A 27,982-nucleotide genomic window follows, 5' to 3' on the forward strand; every position below is an offset into this window, starting at 1 on the left:
CATACATATATACATACATATATGGTGGCACTTCTTTATCCATGCATCAGTCAATGGACAGTTGGGCTGCTCATATTCCCTCCCCATGTCTTCCTCTCCAGCCCCTGAAATCTAGGTACTTAGATTCAAAATAAAAATAAGAAGGTAATAAAGAATTAATGAGAATGGCTGATTACTGCACTGCTGAGTTAAACCACTGCTCTGGATATTGTAATTTGCACAATGGCTATTTAGTTGCTCTGTGCCTTTGTTTCTTCACAGATGAAAACAGGGATAATTAGAAAGGCCAAAAGTGAAAAGACTGCTTAGAAATGTTTTAGATATCATGTAACAGTCCCTCTCAACTGCAAAGGAATCTTGGGAGGAAGAGAAAGAAGGATATTTGCATGAAGTAAGTCAACCAGCAAGTAACACAATTATAGACCGTGTACTTACCAATAATAACAGTGTTGTCATCAGCAATTAGCAGCTTGCTGTGGACATAGATGAGCTCAGTGACTAGGTTTCCTTCAAGCTCTGCATGTGTTCTAAGGCCACAGAATGATATGTAATTTATCCACTGATTGCCAACTATAAAGTAAAAAAGAAAGTATTAAAATGAATATGACCTAGCTCAATAAAGGCACATTACATGTGACTGTTTTTCAAAACAAATATACTCATCACATAGGTGGTTAATAATAGATTGTATAGTGTGTGTGTGTGTGTGTGTGTGTGTGTGTGTGTGTGTGTGTGTGTGTAATATCAGAACTCACTCAGGGTCTATTTTTGCTATCAGAAGAATCTTGTACTATTAATATGGATGGCTATGCATTAAAAATCCACACTGGAGTGCTTGCTATAAATTTTTTTTCTGAGGCAATCCAAAAACATATCAAATATGAACATTTTATTTTAATGATCTAGCAAGCAATGACTAATGAGTGATAATTAAAGCAGAGCCAGAGTAGATAACCTAAGACTTGAGTGTCATGTTTGCATCTATCTTGGTTGACACCTGCTGCAGCTTAAATCAGAGGCAAAAATATTATGCCCAAACTACTTGACATATACATAGTTTGTAGTATTTTCAACACAGAGCAGCAGTTAAATTTTATAGACTTTGTGTAAATAAAAATGTTGGCAATTGAACAACACTCCTCCTAAATCGTTAAAATTAGGAAATGAAAGAATCCTAACTACATTTGGCTTTGGAGACTTTTCTTCAGAGCAAGTGGTACCAAGCATGTACTTTAAAGTGCTGCCCTCTCATCGCATGATGGCCATTTATGTGGTAAGAAGAAATGTATTCCATGCCAAGCCAACCCATAACCATTATGTTGGCATGAATGTTAGTCACACACTTTTAGGGTCCTTCTCCCACACAGCAGTTGTCCTGGATAAGGAAAGTCTTATACTAAGAATAAATGGAGTGGAACCAAACCATCACAAATTCTAATAGAAAGAGAATATATATTTTTTTCTTTAAGGGAATCTGAAGCATCCTAAGAGAAACAATGGGAGTTCATGTTCTGTTTACTGAAGTTTCCACGTATTACTGATGCTTTCTATTATTTTGTTGATGTTACTCAGTATTTCTATTAAATCTGGGGATCTTGGAAAGAAATTCATTCATAGGTTATATAGAGAGATTGGTATATTTACAGATAACCCTTTCCTTATATATGTAAGTAATATTGTACCTTTGTTTGCCAAGAGTTGATGTGTTGGTATACTAGTACATCATGTGTAAGAGACGCATTCCTAAAAAGATTCATATATGTAAGATTTTTGTAAATAAATTTCTTCCCCATTTGTTAATGTTATTTTGGAAAGATGCCTCATCTAAAGCATCAACTCCTCTTGAACTGTTCTCTGACCCAGAGGAAAGAAATATTTCCTCTTTAAAGCCTATCATACCCACAAAATTCCTGGAAAATATTTCTAACATACACCTAATGTATTATTTTACAAACATTCATTTAATCCCCCATTTCTTCTACTGTTAAGGAGGTCTTATACATTTTTGTATCCCTATCCTTGCATATTGCTAAAAGAAGGTGAGTAAATGAGTGAACGGATAAATGGATAGTCAGGTGACAGCTAATATTTTTAGCTTTATCAATTTAGCTCTGTATCATTAATTTTCCTGCAGCTGGCTCATGATCTAAAATTTTAAGATATAAAGCAGATTTTTAAAGGAATCATGGAGAAAATTCCTTGCTAAAGTAAATACATTTTTGCAGTAACTTCCCATAAAAAATTCACATTGAACAATAAGGTAGGCCAATGGTTCTCAGTGTGCATACAGACTGCCTCTGTGAAGACCTGTCAGAAATAGAATCTGGAAACCTTCCCCAGAGGTCCTGAGTCAACTAGAAATCTATAATCCAGTAAGGGCCTTAGGGGATAGCATTCTTTTGGAGGTTTCTGGCTTTGTTTGGGGTTTCTGGTTTTGAGTGACAATGTTGTAGAGCTTTGTCATTTAAGGATTTGACATTCATTAGTGGTACATATTCAGAAAATGATACACCATGCCAAAGTGAGATGCATTCCAGTGGTGCAAGTCTGCTCAATATGAGGACATCCATTAATATAAAACATGATATTGATCAATCTGGGGAGAAAAATCATATGATTTTTATAACAGATGCTGAAAAGCTTTTTACACAATTCAGCATCCATTCTGGATAAAAATAATAAAGAAAGCAGAAAATGAATACTTTCTTAACATGCTTAAAACTATATAATATACCTATTATACACATATAATATATGTGCGTGTGTATAATATCTTCAGTACTATTTAATGTTGCCTTGAAGGTATCAGCCAATGAATTTAGATGAGAAAAATCACATAAGTAAAACCATCTCCATTTCCAGATAATATGATAGTATACCTAGGAATTAATGATAAAACTATCTCAAATGATAAAAGAATTAAATATGATAACAGGATATAAATTAACATATAGAAATCAATAGCCTTCATACACACAAACAATAACTATTTAGAGGAAAAAAATCAGAGAAAATGTTGCTTACCAAAAAAAAAAAAAAAAAAAAAAAAAAAAAAAAAAAAAAAAAAAAAAAAAAAAAAAAAAAAAAAAAAAAAAAAAAAGATAAAACACAAAGATAAACAATGAGCTTATCAGTAGGAGTAAGAAATCTTTATGAAGAAAAAATTAAAACACTATCAAAAGACACAGTAGATTTGAACAAATAAAAAGACACACCTTTTCTGGGATAGAACGATTCAACACTAAAAAGATGCCAACTCTGTCCATTTTAACTTACAAATTTAACATAATCTCAGCAGAAATACCAACCTGTTTTTTGGAACTAGTAAACTTGATATTATAGTTCATATGGAAAAATAAACATCTAAAAATGGCTATGAAAAAATTTGGAAAAGAAAAACTATGAGGGGGCATTAGCCCTATCTGATATTAACACATACTATAAAGTCTGTATAATTAAAACAATGCTACACCAGCATATAAAAAACAATTAAACCAATGAATTCAACACAAAGTCAAGAAATAGACCTAGGCACATATAAAATTTTTGCATATGATAAAGGTGGCATCTCAAATGACAAAGACTTTTACATAAAGACCTAGGGCTTATAAACAAAAGGGTTAGTATCATTGCATAGCTCTTTGAGAAAGAAAAATTATATACATACCTCATACCAATCACAAGAATAAACTCCAAATGGACCAGAGATAGAAATGCAAGCAAATGAAACAATACAAGTGTTAGAAGAAAACAGAGTGGATTCTTACATAGCCTAAGTGTAAGGAAGTCTTATGATTACCTAGCGACAATACAAGAAATACGTCAGTAAACTTTGGCTAGATTCATAAAAACCACATGACACAAAATATCACAAGCAAAAAAAAAAAGAAAAGAAAAGAAAAGAAAAGGAAAAAAAAGTGACAAAGCAGGAGAAGGTTTTGCAGTAAGTATATATCACAGATAAAGAGCTAAGAGGTCCAAACATATAATGAACTCTTAATAACCGAAGGGAGAAAAAGATTAAAATCTTGATGGAAAAAAATGTACAAAAGACATAAACAAATTCACACACACAAAAAGACACATTTGAAAAGATATTCTTCCTCACTCATAACAGAAATGTGAAACGACACTGAGAAACCATTTCTTACCTATGGGATTGGCCAAAAATAACATACCTTGTCAGTGAGACTGGGTTGAAGCAGTGTCACACACTGGTGGCAAGAAACCAAACTGATACAAATGGGTGTGTATGTGTGTGATGATTTGGCAATATTTAACAAAAAGTGTATTTTAAAAATTATTTTATTTTGTTTAGTTTTAGATCATGATAAAGTGCACTTTTTAATCCCCATCACATAGCTTACCCATCCTCTGATCAACCTCCCCTCTGGCAATCATCAGTTTGTTCTCTATAATTAAGAGTCTGTTTCTTGGTTTGTCTCTTTTTTTTCCTTTGCTCATTTGTTTTAGTTCTTAAATTCCACCTATGAGTGAGATCATACGGGATTTGTCTTTCTCTGACTGACTTATTTCAGTTAGGATTAGCAATTCTACCCTAGAAATTTACCCTAAATGTACACTTCCAACAATTAAGAATATATATGCACAAGGTTATTCACTGCATAACTGTAACTGAAACATACTGAAAACAATCTAAATGCCCACCCAGAAGCGAATGATTGAACGGACCATGGCAAATCTATACATAGAAGACCATGTAGACGTCAAAAGGAATGAATAGTTCTATGAATTGATATGGGAGAAGTAAAAACATATACATATATCTGCTCATTTGTACAAAAAGAAACACTGCAAGAATAACCTAGCAACTGAAAAAAATTGGCTACAGAGAGAGGATGTAAGGGAAATAGGATAGAAAAAATGGGTGGGGAGGAAACTGACAGAAAGTATGGGGAAGTGACATTCATCTAAGTATTTTATCTAAGCCATTTTTGTGGTTCTGATTATTGGAAGTATATTGCACACAAACACAAAAATCAAGAAAAATATAGAAAAAGGCCTCTAAAATAGAATACAGACTGAAGCAAATGAATCTAACTGTATTTCAAAATAATAACATAATCCAAGTAAATTTTGAACACGAACATTTGAGTATACACCCTTAGCTAAGGACAAAGAGAACTATAAACAAATACTGAATTCTGGGGGTGGATTCATTTTCCACAGTGGTATGGGCTAGCAATTCTAAAATGATTTTCTGTGTATTCTAGGCTTGAGGAAATAAATACATCCATTGTATATGACAAGAGCCAGATTTCTCACTGTGAGAGAAAAATGTTTTAAAAATATAAAGAGAGATGTCTAGAAGGAACTCTGTGGTGTGGAATTGGAATTGGAAGCCTTAGCATGGAGACAGGCAGATGGATTAATAGATATATCGATGGGTGATAGATAGGTAATGTGTATACCATAGGTCTTAAAGCAATGACATCCCAGTAGCAATGATCATTTCTAGCACCAGGATTTTGGTCTTTAAATGTCATTTTCCATTAGAAGAATCTAGGTTTCTTAGAGAAATGGCTGACTCTAGAGCTAATTCTGGGACTATATAAGGTAACTATAGAACTCTTCTTGGGCCACCAAGGGGGGAAAAAAAGGCTGATGGGAACATATTAAAAGCATAGATAAGCCAGCTTATAGAGGTACTCACTGGCCAACCCTGTGTAAGCTAGGCATTAAAATTACACTCACAAAATAAAATAGGAATCTGTAAGTCCATACCAACACAAATACATAAATACATAAATGGGGAAGAAGGGAAGCTTCACTTACAGTAGAATTCCAAGTAAGAAATTGAAAGGAAAGTAATAAATATAGAAGAAATGATGAGATTAAAAAATCAGCACTTGGCAAATATCATAGTAGTCATAATTGAATCATGTAGTAATAATTGATTCAGGTAAGAATCATTAATGTATGCTAAAAACCGTGGGTGAATGCTGGATGAAAAGCAAGAAGATATTTATATAGGCTCAAAGTGCTTTCTACGAAATACTTATTTTTTTTAATGTTTTATTTATTTCTGAGAGAGAGAGACAGCGTGAGCAGGGGAGGTTCAGAGAGAGAGGGAGATACAGAATCTGAAACAGACTTCAGGCTCTGAGCTAACTGTCAGCACAGAGCCCGATGTGGGGCCCAAACCCATGAACTGTGTGACCATGACCTGAGCCGAAGTCAGATGCCTAACCGACTGAGCCACCCAGATGCCCCTCTACAAAATACTTATTAATCAAAAGAGGAAAAATAGCCATTTTATAGGGGGGAAACCTGGTAGATAACCACCTTCACTAAATGGTTAAAGTTAGAACCAGTAATACAAACCAATATACAACCAGTAATGGGGCAAACCCATATCACGTTCCTCCTGATACAGTGCACAAAGGGGAACACATCACTTCTGCAATGTTCCTGCTTGAAATTCACAACCTGAATCTCATCATGAGGAAACAATAGATAAAAACAAACTGAAGGCTATTTTACAAAATAATGAGTTTCTACACTTTAAATATACCAGGATCACCAATGTTCCCCCACTCGTTAAAAAAAAAAAAAAAAAAAGATTGAGTAATGATTTCAAATTAAAGGAAAATAAAGATCCATGACAACTATATTGCAACACATGATTGCTGAATGTCTCCTGAACCAGAAGGAAACATTTACCCCCTTTTGCTATAAAGGACACTAGTAGGACAATTGGCAAAATTCATAAGGTGTATAAGTAAGATAATAGTATTACATCAATGGTTAATTTCATCAATTTTGATAATGGAACTCTACCTGCTTTTTTCAATGTCTTTTTTTTCTTTTCAGAAGTACACACTCAAGTATTTAGGGGTAAATGGGCATTATGGCTATAACTTATATATCCTAATATATATATATATATATATATATGATATCATATCATATGATTTCTATGTATCATAAGAAATGGTTCTTAGGAGAAAAAGACACCTGTCTACGAATCTATTACCAAAAAAAGAGAAAACAAAGAAGGTAACAGGTTAACATTTGGGTAATCAGGATGAAGGGTATGTGGCAGTTCTGGAAGACCTACTGTAAGTCTGAAACCATTTTAAAATAATTTAAAAAGATTAGTGATACTGACTAGCTTAGCAGCCTGAAGGTTTAAGACATGTAATAGTATGTAATTTTTGAAGGTGCAGATTTGTGCCATTCTATAGCAAGGCTGGAAAGTATCTGCAACATATCAATTAAGTGGGAGAGCCTCAAGCCCACTGTCCATACTACTTTCATTCATCCTTGCCTCTGAAATAACTGCTGTGAAGTGATCAAAACTTTGTTTCTTTGTGAAAAATGCCTCTTACAGAATAAGAAAGCTTAAGGTTAGGACCAGTAACAGAACCCAAAAGGAAAGATCAGGATGCTAGCCAGAAAGTGGACATTTTTATGTGTTTCTAAATCTATTTATTTATTTTGAGAGAAAAAGAGAGAGGACATGAACAGGGGAGAGGCAGAGAGGGAGAGAGAGAGAATCCCAAGCTGGGTTCACACTGTCAGCATGGAGCCCGACGTAGGACTTGAACCCACAAACTGTAAGATCATGACCTGAAACAAAATCAGAGTTGGCTGCTTAACCAAGTGAGCCACCCAGGGGCCCAGGACATTTTAGATTAATACAGGGTAGCCTGTCAAGTGAAGTGGGGGCATCCATCTAAGATGTGAATGATCCCACCATACATGCCATGTGAAAAAAAGAAAAAGTTATTTTGGCCAGTACTGTATTCTATAAAGAAAACTGGCTTGGCACTGGGTGACTCAAGTCAGTTAAGCCTCTGACTTTTTAAAAAATTTTTTAAATGTTTTATTTATTTCTGAGAGAGAGAGAGAGAGAGAGAGCGAGCATGAGCAGGGGAGGGTCAGAGAGAGAGAAAGATACAGAATCTGAAACAGGCTCCAGGCTCTGAGCTGGCTGTCAGCATAAAGCCTGACACGGGGCTCGAACCCATGAACCATGAGATCATGACCTGAGCCGAAGTCGGACGCTAAATCAGCTGAGCCACCCAGGCACCCAAGCCTCTGACTCTTGATTTGGGCCCAGGGTTGTGGGATCAAGCCTCACACTGGGCTCTGCACTGACTGTGTAGCCTGCTTTAGATTCTCTCTTTCTCTCTGCCCCTCTCCCCTGCTCGCAGGACAAAGTTCACAATGTTTACTGGTAGTGTGGGGATATGCTGAATAAAACAAGTACTTTTCGAGGAAAGAATGAGAAAGCCAGGGGCATGTAGAAGCATTAATATAAAGCCATTAATAGAAAAGTATCAGGAGGTTTCCAAATTATATGTCATGGGGGTATGTGAGCATCTGGAGGTTTATATAGGGCCCTAGGACATATCTGTTAGGAACTTTGGTGTATAGATGTACCATCAAAAGATAGGAAATTCAATACAACAGACTCTTGATGTTTATAAGAAAGCTTTGTGAAAGGATTTCAAGAGTTGTTATAGGCTTTTGCTACTTAAAAAGTTGTAGTTCTTGTGAGGCGCCTGGGCAGCTCAACCAGTTAAGCTTTTTTGGGCTTTGGTTCAGGTCATGATCTCATGACTTGTGTGAGTCTGAGCCCCGCATTGGGCTCTGTGCTGTTAACACAGAGCCTGCTCAGGATTCTCTCTCTCCCCCTCTCTCTCTCTGACCCTCCTCCACTCTCGGTCTCAAAATTAATAAAGAATTAAAAAAAAAAAGTAGCACTTCATATAGGCATTTTTTTTAATGTTTTATTTATTTCTAGGAGAGAGAGAGAGAGAGAGACAGCATGAGCAGGGGAGGGTCAGAGACAGAGAGAGTCACAGACTGAAACAGGCTCCAGGCTCTGAGCTGGCAGTCAGCACAGAGCCCGACGCGTGGCTCGAACCCACGAACCGCGAGATCATGACCTAAGCGAAAGTCGGACGCTTAACCGACTAAGCCACCCAGGCGCCCCCATATAGGCATATTTCTAATCCTGACTGAAAACCTCTAGACCTTGTGTTAAATTATATTAAATTGGCTGCTGAAATGTCATAATACAAAAAATTATAAAAATGATAAAGTAATGCTTTAAATTAAACACTAAATCCCTGAAGATTGCTGTATATGATAATTATAGTACACTAATAGCTGCTGGTTTTCTTTTCAGGAATTGTAACATATTCATAGCAGAAGTTTTGTTATTTCTAAAGAATTGAAACAGTAGAGAACTATAGTTATTTATCCAGTTAGAGATTAGCTAGTTCATGTGTTTAAAACCCACTACACATTTACAAAAACAAAACTAACAATATAACATTGTGCCTCAGAAAGGGGCGTTATGTAATTAATCTGTTCTTTATGTTAAGAGTGTGAACATTTTTCCCACTGAGATGCCTGATTTTGACTTGTTCCCAGGGTACTTGGAAATCTTTTCATATGAGGGCTTAGCATTGAAATTACTTCTTGTGTTAAAATCCAATTTTTCCCCTGAATAGCCAAAGACAGGAAAAGGGTCCAGGGCCAAAGGAATGCTTTATAATAAGCTCAGGCATTTTTATGGTCAAGAAACTAAACAATAGGCTTATTCTGACTTTTTATTCTCCTATAACCTCACTGTTGCATATTTACTAGTCACTGTCAGCACTGAATGGCTTTCCCGATTTTGTTTTTGGCAATATTTCTTTTAGAGACTTATTCATTCATTATCATCTTCATTTTAAGCCATTTGAGACAGAGACAGGGATAATGCTCTGGTAAATCTTCCCTGTCCTAGACGCAATGAGATACAACCTTGAGAGTATTTATTATTGGTGATGTACACGCCCCATGTCTAAAGATGTCTCATGTTTCCAGAGAGTTGACTGAGCAGATCATTAGCGACAAATTATGTAGGAGCCCCGCACCCCCCAACCGAGTATATATTTAAATTATCATATACTAAAAGCTTAATTTATTATTTTTAAAGCTTCCAAATCATTTATAAATCCACATACCATACAATCCACTCCTTTAAAGTATATAATTCAGTGGGTTTTTTTTTTAGTACCTTCACAAAGCTGTACAATCACCAACACTATCTCATTTTAAGACATTTTTATTAATCCAAACAGAGATGCCATCCCCATTGGAAGTCAAACCCCATTCTACTCTCTCCACACCCTCGCAATGACTAATTTACTTTCTTGACTCTATAGGTTTACCTATTAAAAACATTTCATAAAAATGGAATTATACAATATGTGGCCTTTTGTGTCTGGCTTCTTTGTACTTACCATAACATTCTCAAGATTCATCCATGTTGTAGCTTGTAAGAGTACATTTCTTTTTATATGTAAATAATATTCCATTATATGGATATAAACATTCTGTTTCTACATTTGTCAGTTAGTGGATATTTGGGTTATTTTAACTTTTTCTCTATTATGAATAAAGCTGCTATAAACGTTCATGTACAAGTTTTTGTGTGGACATATATTCTCAGTTCTCTTCAGGATATACTATGGAGCAGAATTGCTGGGTTACATGGTAACTCTATGTTTAATTTATAAGGAACTACTAATTTGCTTTTCAAAAGAGCCTGTGCCATTTTTGTAAAGGTTTTATTTAAATTCCAGTCAGTTAGCATAAGGTGCGATATTAGTTTCAAGTGTACAATTTAGTGATTCAACACTTCCATACAACACCTGGTGCTCATCACAGCAAGTGATCCCCATCACTTATTCTATCCATCCTCCCACCCATCGCCTCTCTGGTAACCATCAGTTTGTTCTCTATAGTTGAGTCTCTTCTTGATTTGCCTCTCTTACTCTCTCACTCTTTTTTTTCCTTGCTGGTTTTATTTTGTTTCTTAAATTCCACATATGAGTGAAATCATATGGTATTGGTCTTTCTCTGACTGACTTATTTCGCTTAGCATCATACACTCTAGATCCATCAATGTCATTGCAAATGGCGAGATTTCACTCTTTTATATTCCATTTTATATACATATATGCTACACCTTTTTTAACCAAACATAAGTTGATGATGGAGTCCATAGTTTTCTATAGTTTTCAGCATACAGATCTGTTACTTCTCTGGTTAGGTTTATTTCTAGGTATCTTACGGTCTTTGGTACAACCATAAATGGGATCAATTCCTTGATTTCTCATTCTGCTGCTTTATTATTAGTATATACTAATGCAACCCATTTCTGTACATTGATCTTATATCCTGTGACTCCTGAATTCAGGTATCAGTTCTAGCAGTTTTTTGATGGAGTCTCCCAGGTTTTCCATCTATAGTATCATGTCATCTGCAAAGAATGAAAGTTTGACTTCTTTGCCAATTTGTGTGCCTTTTATTTCTTTTTTGTCGTCTGATTGCTGAGGCTAGGATTTCCAGTACTATGTTGAACAAAAGTGGTGAGAGTGGACATCCCTATCATGTTCCTGACCTTAGAGGGGAAGCTCTCAGTTTTTCCCCATTGAGGATGATATGGCCGTCAGTCTTTCATATATGGCTTTTATGAATTAATGTATGTTCATTCTATCCCTACTTTCTTGAGGGCTTTTACCAAGAAAAAAATGCTGTACTTTGTCAAATGATTGTTCTGCATCTATTGAGAAGATCATATGGTTCTTATCCTTTCTTTTATTAATATGGTAGATCACACTGATCGATTTACAAGTATTGAACCAGCCCTACAGCCCAGGAATAAATCCTACTTGATCAGAGTGAATGATTCTTTTAATGTATAGTTGAATTCAATTTACTAGTATCTTGTTGAGAATTTTTACATCCAGGTCCCGCAGGGATATTGGCCTGTAATTCTCCTTTTTAGTGGGGTCTTTGTCTGGTTTGGGAATCAAGGTAATGTTGGCTTCATAGAATGAGTTTGGAAGCCTGCCTTCCATTTCTATTTTTTCAAACAGTTTGAGAAGAATAGGTATTAACTCTTCTTTAAATGTCTGGTAGAATTCCCTGGGAAGCCATCTGGCCCATGAATCTTATTTGTTGAGAGATTTTTGATAATTGATTTAATTCCTTTGCTGGTATGGGCCTGTTCAAATTTCTGTTTCTTCCTGTTTGAGTTTTGGTAGTGTCTGAGTTTCTAGGAAATTTCCTACTCTTCCAGGTTGTTCAGTTTGTTAGCATATAATTTTTCATAGCATTCTCTTATTGCATTGCTTTGGTGTTCGTTGTGGTCTCTCCTCTTTCCTTCATGATTTTATCTATTTGGGTCCTCTCTCTTTTCTTTTTGAGAAGTCTGGCTAGGGATTTATCAATTTTATTTCTTTTTTCAAAAAACTAGCTTTTATTTTATTTATTAAAATTTTTTTCAATGTTTATTTAGTTTTGAGAGAAAGAGAGACAAAGTGAGAGTGGAGGAGGGGCTGAGAGACAAGGAGATAAAGAATCTGAAGCAGGCTCCTGGCTCTAAGCTGTCAGCACAGAGCTCAAAGCAGGGCTCAAAACCATGGACTGTGAGATAATGACCTGAGCCAAAGTCAGAAAGCTAACTGACTAAGCCACCCAGGCGCCCCGACAAAAAACTAGCTTTTAGTTTCATTGATCTGTTTTACTGTTTGTTTGTTTGTTTCTACATCGTTTACTTCTGCTCTAATCTTTATTATTTCCCTTCTGCTAATTTTGGGCTTTATTTGCTGTTCCTTTTCTAGCTCCTTTAGGTGTAAGGTTAGGTTATGTATTTGAGACCTTTCTTGGTCTTGAGACAGGACTGAATTGCAATGTATTTTTCCTCTTATGACCAACTTTCCTGTATCCCAAAGGGTTTTCAGAGTCATGTTTTCATTTTTGTTTGCTTCCATGTATTTTTTATTTCTTCTTTAATTTCCTGGTTAACCCATTCATACTTTAGTAGGATGTTCTTTAACTTCCATATATTTGAGAGCTTTCCAAATTTTTTCTTGTGGTTGATTTCAAGTTTCATAGCGTGATGATCTGCAAATATGCATGGTATGATCTCAATCATTTTGTGCCTTTGGAGGGCTGATTTGTGACCCAGTAGGTGATCTATTCTGGAGAATGTTTCATGTGCACTTGAGAAGAATGTGTATTCTGCTGCTTTAGGACGAAATGTTCTGAATATATCTGTTAAGTCCATCTGGTTCAGTGTATTATTCAAAGCCATTGTTTCCTTGTTGATTTTCTGCTTAGATGATCTGTCCATTGCTATAAGTGGAGTAATAAAGTCTCCTACTATTACGGTGTTATTATCAATGAGTTTCTTCATGTTTGTGAGTAATTGATTTATATAGTTGAGTACTTCCAAGTTGGGGGCATAAATATTTACAATGGTTAGATTTTCTTGATGGATACACCCCTTAATTGTGATATAATGCCTTTCTTCATCTCTTGTTACAGTTTTTATTCTAAAATCTAGATTGTCTGATGTAAGTATGGTTACTCTGGCTTTCTTTTGACCTCCATCAACATGATAAATGGTTTTCCATCCCCTCACTTTCAATCTGCAGGTGTCTCTAGGTCTAAAATGAGTCTCCTGTAGGCAGCATATAATGGATCTCGTTTTTTATCCATACTGATATCCTATGTCTTTTGATTTGATCAATTATTCCATTTATATTTAGTGATTACTGAAAGATAAGAATTTAGTGCCATTTTGTTACCTGTAGAGATGTTTCTGGTTGATGTTCTCTGGTCCTTTCTAGTCTTTGTTGCTTTTGGTCATCTTTTTTTTTTTTTTTTTTTTTTCCCCTCCGGAGAGTCCCCCTTAAAATTTCTTGCAGGGCTGGTTTAGTGGTAACGAACTCCTTTAGTTCTTGTTTGTCTGGAAAAAGTCTTTATCTTTCCTTCTATTCTGAATGGCAGCCTTGCTGGATAAAGGATTTGTGGCTGCATATTTTTCCTATTCAGTGCATTGAATATCTGTGCCACTCCTTCTAGCCTGCCAAGTTTCAGTGGACAGGCCTCCTACTGACTTTGTGTCTACCTTGTAGGTGAAGGGCTTTTTGTTCCCAGCTGCTTTCAGAATTCTCTTTTTAGCTTTGTAATTTGGCAGTTTCACTAAGATATGTTGTGGTGTTGACCTATTTTTGTTGATTTTGAAGGGAGCTCTCTGTGCGTCTTGGACTTGGATCCCTGTTTCCATCTCCAGATTAAGGAAGTTCTTAGTTATAATTTTTTCAGATACACCAACTGCCCCTTTTTCTCACTCTTCTTTTTCTGGAACTCCGATGATACGGATATTGTTTCTTTTCATGGAATAACTTAGATCTCTAAATCTCCCTTTGTGACTATTAATTTCCATTCTCAATTTTTTTCAACTTCATATTTTCCATAATTTTATCTTCTATCGCACCTATTTTCCCCTCTGCTTCTTCAATCCTTGATGTCACTCTTTCTGGTTTATTTTGCATCTCAACTATGGTATTTTTTATTCATGCTGATGAGTTTTTAAATTTTTGATCTCTGCAGCAAGGGTTTCTCTGGTGTCTTCTATGCTTTATTAAAGCCCAGCTGGTAGTCTTATGACTGTTGTTCTAAATTCTTGTTCAGATATATTGTTTACATCTGTTTTGAGCAAATCCCTGGCTGTGATTTCTTCTTGACCTTTCTTTTGGGGAGAATTCCTCCATCTTGTCATTTTGGCTACATTTCTGTTTTTTGCATGTTTTAAAAGCTTGTTATGTTTCCTGCACATGAGAGTAATGCTATATTAAAAGGGGTCATATACTACTGGTACAGCCCCTCTGGGAAACAGTGTGGAGGTTCCTCAGGAAACTAACAATAGAACTCCCCTATGACCCAGCAATAGCACTGCTAGGAATTTACCCAAGGGATACAGAAATGCTGAGGCATAGGAGCACATGGACCCCAATGTTCATAGCAGCACTCTCCACAATAGCTAAAACATGGAAAGAGCCTAAGTGTCCATCAACAGATGAATGGATCAAGAGGATGTGGTTTATCTATACCATGGAATACTACATGGCAATGAGAAAGAATGAAATCTGGCCATGTGTAGCAACATGGATGGACCTTGAGGGTGTTATGCTGAGCAAAATAAGTCAGGCAGAGAAGGACAAATATCATATGTTTGCACGTATAGGAGGATTAGGAGGAACTTGACGGAGGAACAAGGGGGAGAAGAAGGGCGGAAATGGTGGGGGAGAGGGAGAGAGGCAAACCATGAGAGACTCTTGAATGCTGACAAAAACTGAGGACTGATGGATGTGGGGGGGAGGGGGGATGGGCATGGAGGAGGGCACTTTGGGGATGAGCACTGGGTGTTATGTGGAAACTAATTTGACAATAAACTATTTGTAAAAAAAAAAAAACAAAAAACAACAAAAAACAAAATAACTATTATAGATAATGAAAATACTCTTATTTTTCATTACTGATGCATCTGAAGTTGTGACGTCTTCATTTGAATATTGCTCTGGGCAATTTAATGAGAATGAGTGATTGACTCAGTTAAACATTTTGTGGGCTGCCTCTTGTGAAGAGTTTCAAAGTCACACTATGAAAACATTAATGATTATGGATATGCCACCAAAGACAACTGTGGAGGAAAATAAAAGCTGTTACTTACGCTTTGCTTTTAACTGCCCAAGGATGGAATTTTCTCCTCTGCACATGGTTCTGAACACATGGAAAGGAGAGAAATAATTACAGAGGTTTCAAAGGAACCAATCCCAATTGCAATATCTGTGAAGACAGTCCTAACCCCCAAGTAAAAACAGAATGAGTGCTTTTATGAGAAGATGCTACATGGACTTTTAAGAAGCTAAAAAACCACCTGGATATCACTTTCATAATGGTACTGAGGGACAGGTTGTTTTGAGGTAGGTAAATGGAAATGTCATAAAATTGACATTAGATTGCAGAAAGAGATGCTATTTTAAAAAGATGGGCTATGAATGAACTTTCTCTCTTAGAAAATTTGGTGACAGCTACGATAAATTTAGAATAACTCAATAGATGAGAACACTTACAGACTCACATTACTTTCAGAGGTAAAAAGGGCAAAGACTTAGCAGAGTAATTTCTGAGTTAGAGAAACTATGCACCTTGGCTGTCTCTGCAAAGTCGGCAAACGCCTTGAAAGTGAAAAATATAGTTGCAGATAACTGACTCCGCTAATGATTTCATTTCTCAGAACTCTGATAATAGTCAATGAATTATAATGACTGACAAAACATTCCAAGTTCCATCTGCTTGCTCTATAAAAGTAATTAAAAATACAGTTATCCCTGGGAAATACTGATATTCTTAAAGATGAAGCCAGCAAATAGAGATGTTTTTGCATAATAAAAGGTTAGATTTTTAGCTGCTGAACAAAAGCCAAGCGTGTTATTTCATTCAGCTGGTTCAAACCCAAGAAAATAGTCACAGAAAATAATTACAATTGACAATATTCCAAAAATAATATTAGAATGGCAAATGAAGTGGATAAAATCCAATTAAACATTATGTCAGTGCCTTAAATACTTGAAAAGCTTTGTTTTTCATGTTATAAATCAGATAATACTAGAAATGGGCAAATCTTCAATCAAAATATATAGCCCAAAGCATACTTAAAGTTCTCTCATACTGTAATCAGGCAAAATTACCCCCGAAGAAACAAAAAAAATCTTTACTTGAAATCCTGGTTGGTAGAAAGAGTTCAGTCAGTAAGAAACAAGAAGATTAAAAAAAAAAATCACCACAATGGTGCCCACAAACTGTGTCTAGAGGACCCTCAGATCCTGCAGAGGGGACCGGAGGGGTGGGCAGCAGGAAGGCATGTAAGCCCCTACCCTTAATTTGACCAAACTCTTGCAACTTTATCTGGGGGTTCTGGGCCAGGCCTCATTGGCCCCTCCCTCATAAAAGAGTTTGGTTAGAAAGGTGGGAAATTGCAGGTGGTTCTGAAGAACAAGGGATATTAAAAGAAAACATCCAGGTTCCTGTCCTTGCTTTGACTTCTCACAAATGCGATGTTCAGCAGGGTTCTCTGGTATCTTAGGTCCCAGAGCTTATTAACTGGGTGCTGGGATTCATGCCCAGGCCTGTTCACTTACCTCTTCACTCCCATTCTCTTTTCCAGCTAAGTGACCCAGACAGAATGTTAGGGGTGCCTTCCCATCATTTTCTATACTCCCTCTCTGTCTGCTCACCAGACATACCTTCTAACCCTCTTCATAACTCTCTACTGGCCAAGTCTGAAGCTTCCCAGGTCTTTTTTAAGTAAATATGGCAATTCTTCTCTTTAGAATATCGACAACAGGATTTAATACTTTACTTAAAATTTTAACAAAGATGGGGTAGCAAGAATAGAATTAAAATTCCAGAAGATAGTAAAGAATACTTCATTTTCTGGCAAAGGCTACCATGACCAACCTTGGGGAAAAACTTGCTACCTAAAGAATGATAAACAAACACATGGAAATTTAATTTTTTTTCTTCAAATAATATGGAAAGCTCAGTAACTATGTGGTGGCTTAAAGATCATTTTTAAATTATTATACATAAATATTATATATAAGTCTATACGTATATAATACATACATACATATGCACACATACATATGTGTGTACATATACATACATAAATATATATCTACATATGTATGTGTATGCATATATATATATTAAGTCTTTGTCTCCATTTATAAGATCTATGTATATGCATGTCTTGCATGTAGGCAATGAATAAAAGCTTTATATTTTAGTTCTTTTTATATTCTCCATGTGTCCCAGGCCTGCCATTTATGATTTTAGGCTCTATTTGAATTTTATCAACTAGTAAACAGGCCAAGATTCAAAAGTAAAATAAAGTGTTCATCTGTTCAACACTCCCTGAATAGATGTGGAGAAACATTTCCATTCCTTTCACCAGCTTACATGCGTGACTGATAGAAAGCTGAAAACAGACGACTTTAGAACTTTGGCACCTGTAGTTGAAGTGCATTATTGCCTGCAGAGCATTTCCTCCACCCGTTGAAATGTCTCCTTCAAATCCTGGCAGCAGTGGTATCACAACATATACCCGGTATCTCTGGCTTTCCCTACAAAAGTCAGATGCAGAGTGATTCACCAAAAAATGATATAGCTAGGCAGTTCACATGGTTTTAGAGATTGAGCTAATGGCTTCCTACAATACATTCTATCACATTTCAGGGCTTGGAAGGTGCCATTGGATTGGCGGCCAGAAGCTGTTATCTAGGTAACAGTTCATAACAACCTGAAAAATCAGCTGAACTTGGCAGTAGAGTGGGAAGTCTACACTGTCTATAGCATAATTCTTCCTAGGACAAAATCTACTGGAAGCAACTCATGCTTGAACACATGGAAGGTGGGGTGAGGGTAATCACAAAGTTTTGAAAAATATATCATCGTAGTAGTTTTATGTGTAACAAGCTGTACCATCATTGCTTAGAAAGTCTCATTCAGCTCTGAAAACTGGTTCTGCTGCAAAATGTTATCCTGGGCCCTTCAAGAATTTTGAGTGACAATTTTTAAGACCTCTGCATATATAACTCATCATTTCTTGGCCCACTGTTCCAACTGATGGAGTCTAGCTTTTGAAAGAAAACTCTTACAGTAGCCTTTACTACTGGAACAAATAAAGGAAGGACGTGGGGCTACTTACTTAGATCTCCATTTGGAAGGTAAAAAAAAATTGGAGAATCATTTTCAAATACGTATCACTATTTGGAGGCAACGCTGTTAAAGTCCTTGCCTCCATTTATGGGATACTGAGGAAGAAGTGGAAGCTGGAAAGGGCTATGGTATCTATTGTGGTTAAGAAATCTTGTCCATAGATCTGGAAGATCCATATTCACATAAAGATGCTGCTATTTAAACTTCTCTTAAAATTTCATTTCTAAGGTTCATTTTCTTCAAAGCAACTACATTTTTCTCTCATGTGAATATTACTACTACTCTGTGAGGGGTCAGATTTCATTACAATATCTCCAAACACCAGTGTATGTATCAGGGCTCATGGAAGGTGAAGTTCAGGGCAGGAATGATAGCCAGCACAATGGGGTCTGTGGCCCGGGAGACTAACCTCATCGCTGATGATCAAGGCATCTGAAATAAATTGTTGCAATGGCATGGATTAATCACTAGATGGCAAACATAGTTTGAGCTGGAAAAAATGAATTTTAAAGAATGTAAACGCCTCAAGTTCTCTGCCTGATAAGAGTAAGAGGCTCACAGCCTTAAATGGTAAAAGAGATAGTGGGGAAATAACAGAAAAAATACCTAAGCTATTTCCCCATCACCAGTATTTAAAAGTCCAAATAAGTTAAATCACTTAAAAACTGACACTACTTGGCCTCAACAGCCTTTCCAGAATCACCTTCCATAGGATCCTGAGAGACCCACTGTCCAGTGCCAGACCACTGCCCTTTGCTCTGAGGTGCACCTCTCTACTAAGGAAGGTTGGCTCACCTGCTCTCTGAGTCTGGAATATCCTTTTTGCCCATAGAATTCCACTTTTCCCTTCCAGACAGCTAAAAGGCACCTTCCTCGGTCAAGTCATCCTGAATCTTCCAGTCAAAGCTGGTTTGCTCCTGCCTCTGGACTCCCAAGGCACATGGCACGGATATCTACTCAGCACCCTTTTCGCTTTACACCCTTTTTGCTTTACCCTTAGTAACACATGCATCTGCTGCCTAGGCTATGTGATAAGCTCTTTTGAAACACAGGGCATATATCCACATATCTTTCTATTTTGGGCAGTGCCCCATAGAGGATCCTTGCACACGGTATGCACTCGAATTATCTGCTTTGGGAGAATGGGGTTGGGTTGGAAGTATGGTTGTTCCTGTGAAGCCTCAGATAGAGAAGAGATCAAGCTGCAAAGCTTACATTAAGTTTCTCTTTAAATTACATGTTATTTGAATTTTTATCATGCTAAATATATATAACACAAAATGTGCCATTTTAACATTTTTAAGTATACCATACAGTATTATTAATTATATTCACATGTTGTGCAACAATCATGATTCTATTTCTAAAACTTTGTCATGTGTCATGACCCTAAACAGAAACTGTGATTGTTAAGCAATAACTCCCATGTTTCCCCTCCCTGGAAAGCCCTGATAATCTCCAATCTACTTTCTGTCTCTATGAATTTGCCATTCTAGATATTTCCTCTAGATGGAATCATACAATATTTGTCCTTTCGTGTATGACTTATTTCACTTAGCATAACATCCTCAAGATTCATCCATGTGTCAGAATTTCCTTCCCTCTTGTGGTTGAATAATATTGCATCACATATATAATGCACATTTTCTTTATCCAGGCATCTGTTTATGGACACCAGGGTTGTTTCCACCTTTGGGCTATTGTGAATTATGTTGCAGTGAACACTGGTATATAGATCTCAGTCCCTGCTTTTAGTTCTTCTGGAATATCCCCAGGAATGGCATTGTTTGGCCATGCAGTTATTTTATGTTTAATTTCTTGAGGAATCATCAAATAAACTATATTTACTACTAGGTAATACATGCTCATAGTACAGAAAGGAAGAGGTAGAAGATTATATGATGGAAAAAAAAATTCTCTTTCTCTCCATTGTCCCCAGGTCCTATTTCCCCTCTTTGAGGGCAACTCCTATTACCTTCCAGGTTCTTTCAGAAATAGTCTATGAATTTATAAGCATATATATATATATTTTTCATCTATGCAAATGCTAGAATACTATAAACACTTTTATGAATGTTTCTATTTATATATCTGTAAATAAGAGATTTATCCATTAAAATTTTTTTAATGTTTATTTATTTTTGAGAGATGGAGTGTGAGCATGGGAGAGGCAGAGAGAACGAGAGAGACGCAAAATCCAAAGCAGGCTCCAGGCTCTGAGCTGTCAGCACAGAGCCCGACACGGGGCTCGAACTTATGAGCCATGAGATCATGACCTAAGCCAAAGTCAGAGGCTTAACTGACTGAGCCACCCACTGCCCTGGTCCATTTTTTGATAATAGTGATACAGTATTCCCCATACATCTTTACTATAATATTAAAAGCGGTTTTCTGTTGATGGGCATGTAAATTGTTTCTAACTTTTTACTATTTCAAAGTATCTATTTTGCTATGTCTGCTGACCCACGCAAGTCATTTTTCACATTTATGAAACATGAATACCATTTAGGAGTGGTATTATTGGTCTTGAACACCAAGGGTTTGTGATTCTGTTGTAAACATGGTTCCCTTTTATCATTGTGTTTTATAAGGGCAGAGATGACCTCAAAACAGAGATCTTATATCATATCCATATCAAATGGAGATCACAGTAGGATACTGAGAAATGTCAGTATTAAATTATTTTATCTTTTAAAGGGTTAATATCCAGAATCTATAAGGAACTCACCAAACTCCACACCCGAAAAACAAACAACCCAGTGAAGAAATGGGCAGAAGATATGAACAGACACTGCTCCAAAGAGGACATCCAGATGGCCAACAGACACATGAAAAGATGCTCAGCATCCCTCCTCATCAGGGAAATACAAATCAAAACCACACTGAGATACCACCTTATGCCAGTCAGAGTGGCTAAAATGAGCAAATCAGAGAACTCGAGATGCTGGCGAGGATGTGGAGAAATGGGCACCCTCCTACACTGTTGATGGGAATGTAAACTGGTGCAGCCCCTCTGGAAAACAGTGTGGAGGTTCCTCAGGAAACTAACAATAGAACTCCCCTATGATCCAGCAATAGCACTGCTAGGAATTTACCCAAGGGATACAGAAATGCTGATGCATAGGAGCACGTGTACCCCGATGTTCATAGCAGCACTCTCCACAACAGCTAAAACATGGAAAGAGCCTAAGTGTCCATCAACGGACGAATGGATCAAGATGTGGTTTATCTATACCATGGAATACTACATGGCAATGAGAAAGAATGAAATCTGGCCATGTGTAGCAACATGGATGGACCTTGAGGGTGTGATGCTGAGCGAAATAAGTCAGGCAGAGAAGGACAAATATCATATGTTTGCACGTATAGGAGGATTAGGAGGGACTTGACGGAGGAACAAGGGGGAGAAGAAGGGCGGAAATGGTGGGGGAAAGGGAGAGAGGCAAACCATGAGAGACTCTTGAATGCTGACAAAAACTGAGGACTGATGGATGTGGGGGGGAAGGGGGGATGGGCATGGAGGAGGGCACTTGTGGGGATGAGCACTGGGTGTTATGTGGAAACTAATTTGACAATAAACTATTTGTAAAAAATAAAATAAAAAAATAAAATAAAATATTTTATCTTCAGCTTGGTTAAGTGTCTGACCTTGGCCCAGGTCATGATCTCATGGCTTGTGAGTCTGAGCTCCGTGTCAGGCTCTGGGCTGACAGCTCAGAGCCTGGAGCCTACTTTGGATTCTGTGTCTCCCTCTCTCTTTCTGCCCCTCACTCACTCATGCTGTCTCTCTCTCTCTCAAGAATAAATAACATTAACATTTAAAAAAATTTTTTATCTTCAGATAAAATATTTTTGCAAATTTAGTTTATAGGAATCAAAATATTCACATTTTCTTGTCCTCGGGACTGTATTAGCTCCATATCAGGGTCTTTGCCTTTTTCTAATGCAGTAGTTCTTGAAATTTCCTGAATGATGAAATTTTTAAACTGTGTTCAGCAAGTCAGCAGAAATGACTTAGATTTTCACTGCTGTAGAAAAGGGGGCTCTTGAATTTCAAACCATAAAATTGTGGCTGAGTTTAGGCCAATGAAGAGAAATATCTACTCAATATTATCTCCACTCTCCTTCCTGGATGCAATCTCCAGAAGAAAACAGTTCTGAGCTGCCAGGAAAGCACTGCATCCTCATAAAATCCGGGTGGTGCAAAGGAGAGCAAGAACCTGAACCCCTAATGGGCAGAATTAATTATGATCTTGAAAACAAGGGAAGAGCTAGTGGGCTACAAGCCATCATGTGTGAAGCAATCATTTAATCTGCTGCAGTTCAGGACAATTTTATAAAATTGCATTCTTGGATTTTTGATTAAAATAAGTTTTCTTTCAAGCCTCACCAACTCTTATAGCAGTGCCGTGTATGATATCTAAAAATTGGAAATGTCCAAAAATGCAGGGTGGTTAACTAAATTATGTTACAGCCACTCAAAGAGCGAACATTTTGCAGCCACTAAAAATGACCACTATTATGACTGACTAGCAAAATACTGCCAGTACTGTGTTAAAATGACCCTAATGCAAAGTTACAATTACAAGACAATTACAGATGTGGCAGGCTGATACTAGGAAATGGGAAATAACTTGTCCCTTAAATGTGGTACCTTCCCCCACCCTGTGACTGGAGATGTGAACCAGGCATTGCCCCTAGGATGGCACTCTCACAAAGGAAACAGGACACAAGATATCAACTCCTATCGACCGGGTAGAGATCCTTATGCTCAGCCAAGAGTATTAAGAAATAAGAGTGAGACTCAGGGCAAGGATCCTGTCCTTTATCATCGAGCAGAATTCCAGGGAGAACAAGACAGACCTCATCACCTTTCAACAGGATAGGGGAGCCATGAGGATCTGAGTGTCAGATATAATCTTGCTTCTCAGGGAACCCCAGAGAAAGGTCCACTAGCCCACATGATGTGGCAGCAACAAAGGAGAAGCAGAGGAGAGGCAGGTCTGAGAGGAGAAGGTGGTGGCCCCTATGTCACAGTAAGCAGACTCCAGAACAGGCCCAAGACACAGCAACACTGAGGGCTGGAAGTCTCTTCTCAAAGATCAGGGCCCCTTACCATCCATTCCAAGGATGGGGTGTGTCGGGGAGGGGAGGAGAGGGGAGAAGAGGCCAGGTAACACCTGATTGATGGTGTACAGAGCAGAAATAGCAAGGAATCGCGGAATTTGTCCACATTTCAGGACGTGACTAAACTAAATTTCCTTCTATTGTGTGAAAATGGAATTTGGAACTGAAATTCAATCTACAGAAAAAAGAAATAAATTACAACTCAACAGAAAAATACATGTATATTAATATGAACAAAAAGGAAATAAGGAAGTAAAAAGTGAATTTTTGGGGTGGTGAGAGTGTGGGATCTTTAACACTTTCTATTTTTGTGACTGCTGTAATGTTGCCTGCGCCTTTAAAATCAGAGTGCTAATTCACCACGTATATGGTCATGGCTCTCCTGTACATTTCCCTCCTTGTTTGTCTCTCAGGAAAAACCCCCTCCTCTTTCAACCCCACTTCCCTCCTCATCACGGAGGGCCATGGGAAAAGTGGGGTTGCCTGCAGCAGGGTGTCAGGACCTGGAGGAAGGCCCCCAAGGAGCTCATCATGCTTCTCTAGTGAGGAGATGCTTTGTTTTTTCAGACTTTGGAATTTATAGATCGTATTTCACTGCTATAAACTGCAAGAGCTGGTATAAATCATATCAGTGTAGATTTTGCAGCCGTGAATGCTGTCAGAACTAAGGACTGTGTTTGGGGCGTAGTATTTTCGTGGAGAGAACATTATACCATTGTGGCAATGGTTACATGAAGCCTTCTGCATGGGTTGGGACATAACCCATTTTATTGTGTGTTTGGTAAATCTTATAAAGCGCAGTAGCCCTTTCCAGGCTTTAGTTTTCTTATCTGTAAATGAGGGATTTGACTAAAATCATTGCTGATCTACGAGAAATGCTGGCCCTATGTGGCAGTGACTTTGCATATTACATGTGCAACTTTATAGATTATGACGTAATACACAGTGTGCACGCACACATATATAATTATTTTCATGGCTTATCTTTTGGAAACACAAGCTTTTAAATGTAAGGATGTTGAAGGTTAGCCCAGCATGTCTAAGAATTCACTCTCGACTTGATAAACTTTGACAGGCAGGTCCCTCAGCTACCCCTAAAAAAGACCCTACAGGATTGCTGACCTCTGCCCTGTGGTAATCTTAACATCTCTCTATCTTCTGAGATTGCCATGTATATAATTTTTGGAATCCAATAAAAGGAGTTAAATGATCAAAATCAAACATTCTCCTGCCATGATCTCCTGTCTTCTCTGGCTCCAACCTACAAAGCTTGGAGGTTAGCCCGCAAGGAAAAAAAAATGTGAAACCAGCCAGCAGCATACTTAATCTACATGGTTTTTGTTCTTTTTATTATAACCGCAGCTTAAATTTCTTTTAGACAGTACTTCTGAAACATACCCAGCATGGTACACAAATTATAGGATATGGTAATTGTAGGAGGCAGACTTTTCTTTAAGCCAAAGAACTTTTTATCTATCAAGCAATTATTTAAAAAACCATTCCTGATTTCTGTATTTTTTAAAATGTTTTATTTATTTCTGAGAGAGAGAGAGAGAGAGAGACAGCATGAGCAGGGGAGGGTCAGAGAGAGAGAGAGAGACAAAATCCAAAATAGGCTCCAGGCTCTGAACTGGCTGTCAGCACAGAGCCCGATGCGGGGCTCGAACCCATGAACCATGAGATCATGACCTGAGCCAAAGTCAGATGCTTAACTAACTGAGCTTCCCAGGCACCCCTGATTTTTTTATTTTAAAATAAAGTTTCTCTCATAGATTCCTGGGAGGCTTCATACTAGAACATTTCTACTTCCCTTGAAATGAGGGAAGTTTTATAGCTGGGCGGTGAAGAGCACAAGTTGAAGTTCCTAGAGACATGGTCTGTCTCCATTCCACTCATCGATAGCTGTGTGACTGATTCAGACAGGTTATGTAATCTCACTGGGCTCCACTGCCTCCTCTGTCAAATGGGAAAATTTATGCATCCACTTCATAAGGTAGGTGTGCAAATTAAATGAAGCAATGCATGCAAAGCACCTCGGAAGTAGAGACTCAAAAACTACTTGGTAACATTGTTACTCAATTTACAACTACTGGTTTCAATGATAAAGCCTGTACACCTTCAAAGGGAATAAGGAAATAGTACCTAAAAGTAAAGCAAAGTAAAACTGCATTCATGTTATGCTACTGAGGGCCTTACTTTATATCTGAGGGAGGATGTTTATTGCATCAATAGTAAAGACTCCCAAAATGGATTCCGGGGAGAAGGCAGCTGTCATTTCCTGGCAGGACCCCTCTGAATAGTGTTGAATAATTTGTCTCTACTTGTCACAGGATGAACAAGCAGCAGAGGTAGAAAACCAAGGTAAGACTCACCTGTCCAGCAGTGGCTATCTAACAATTTAAAATAAGGCACGTTACACATCACTTTAATCAAACCATTTCTGTTTCTACCATAAATAGTACTTCTGGAACAGCTTATCTGAGTATTGTGCTTCTGTATCATTGCTTAACCGTACGGTGAGCTAGCATATTTCCAGAAGATGAATTTCCTGGAAATAATTTCTTATGCGGATTGATATGTTCTGGTTTTCAAAGTGCTTGCACATCCATACATATGATCTGGGTAGAACAGGTACTGTTTTGTTAGTGAATAAAACAGAGCATCAGAAAGGCAAACTGATATGCTCGAAAGGTCACATAGGTGGAGACAACAGAGTTGAAAGGAACCCAAGTCCCCAGACACCTGGTCCCCAAATAATTTCTAATTCCCCAGAAGAACATTCCCCGTACCACCCACTCATGGGCAAAGCGCAAAGCACTGCTCTACAGTTATAGGAAGCATGAAGAATTTGAACAACTTACAAAATTATGTGCTTTCCAATGTAGTTTAAGAGTGTATTTCTCAATGCAGTTTAATATTAAAATGCGGAGGCATTAAATCCACTGCCTATTTTCATTGTATGTATCAACTCTGTGTTGATAACAGTGCAAAATGCACCCCCTCACTTCCTTTTGGTCAAGGCAGCAGACTTATGCATGTCAAGTTTCCAGAAGCAAAACTGTTTCATCCTCAGGAACAATTCATTCAGGGCACATAAAATTTCGACCTAGATCAGTCAGTTCTAGCTCTTTCTCTTGGCTTCTTCAAATATGGTATAAACCAGTTGACCTTAGACTATGGACTATGATTTCTTCTCCCTGATCTCCAGTCAGATTTGAGTTGTTAAAGACGGGCTTACAGTGGGTTGGGAGCCAAGACAGTTTTACTAATTAGAGCAGACCTTTTGATTTCTGCGGAGAACCATAGCTACTGTTGGTTCACCGTGGGATGAACAATGTTCTGAGGCTCTAGGTCATGGATCAGAGCACAAAGGCTTTGCAAAAATGTATTTCTGCGAAGAATTATGGCTGTTGAGAAGGAACCAGAAGGAAGTGAAGAAAGCAGAGAACTCACTCCAGGGAACTGGTGTTCCCTGGATTCCAGTACTGGCAGAAAAATAAAGTCTCAGCCCAGTTGAGGGAGTTGGCAATTAAAAGACTCCGATCTTTCCAGGGTGGGAGGGACCTGGAAGAGAGCCTGTGTTCCTTGGTCAGGCCTGGCTGAATGCTGACTGTCATTTCCCTCCATCTGCTTTGTGCTTTATTCTATTCTTTTTCCAACAGCCCAAATTATACTTGTTGCTAGGCATGTGACCCTCACAGGAAAGTTCTGAGTCTCAGGAAAGTAGAGCACAGAGAAGAAAATGAAGGAAGAAAGGGGGTGAACTTGGGCAGATATACCATGGCCCTCAGTGAAAGTGGGAAGTCCCATTGCAGACAGGCTGCAAGATAAGCTTCTAAATTTCACCTCTCCATTTTCTAAGAATGCAAGCTCACAGACTTGAAATTGTTAAATGAAAACGTATTCCACAGTTAGATTAACACAGGAGATGAACAATAATGTGGAGATACAGAAAAGAGGGAAAATGTAAAATATATTCCCAGTATACATATGCATATCCATGAGAAGTTTTACGTGTAACATACACACCCTCTGAAATGTGGCTGTCAAAGAAAGGGAGACCATTGAGACATCAGAGGCAAATAACACACAGTTAACACATAATCCAATGGACTCATGGCCTGTTTTCTACAAAGGAGGCTTGAAATTGCATCTTTAATATGCTCTGTGAACTTCCAAGTGTGAGATACAACCTGCAGCAGATGCTACCTTACAGTGCTCTCTCACCACAGAGCCCTATTCCTTTCAAAGG

The 27,982-nt window shown here is 37.7% G+C and overlaps 1 protein-coding gene across 3 annotated transcripts in view; it reads right to left on the bottom strand.

Moving 5' to 3' along the window:
- Positions 1–27,982, bottom strand: part of PLD1 (phospholipase D1) — a 208,624-nt gene that overhangs the window by 23,301 nt on the left and 157,341 nt on the right. For all 3 annotated transcript variants that reach the window (XM_039236512.1, XM_039236513.1, XM_039236511.1), the window contains 3 exons: positions 17,895–18,008; positions 15,551–15,600; positions 436–570 (listed from right to left, as the gene is read on the bottom strand). In XM_039236512.1, coding sequence (XP_039092443.1) covers positions 436–570; positions 15,551–15,600; positions 17,895–18,008 — 299 coding nt within the window. The remainder of the gene's footprint in view (positions 1–435; positions 571–15,550; positions 15,601–17,894; positions 18,009–27,982) is intronic.

This window comes from Hyaena hyaena, unplaced genomic scaffold (assembly GCF_003009895.1).
Source record: "Hyaena hyaena isolate Hyena2069 unplaced genomic scaffold, ASM300989v1 scaffold_112, whole genome shotgun sequence".
NCBI lineage: Eukaryota > Metazoa > Chordata > Mammalia > Carnivora > Hyaenidae > Hyaena > Hyaena hyaena.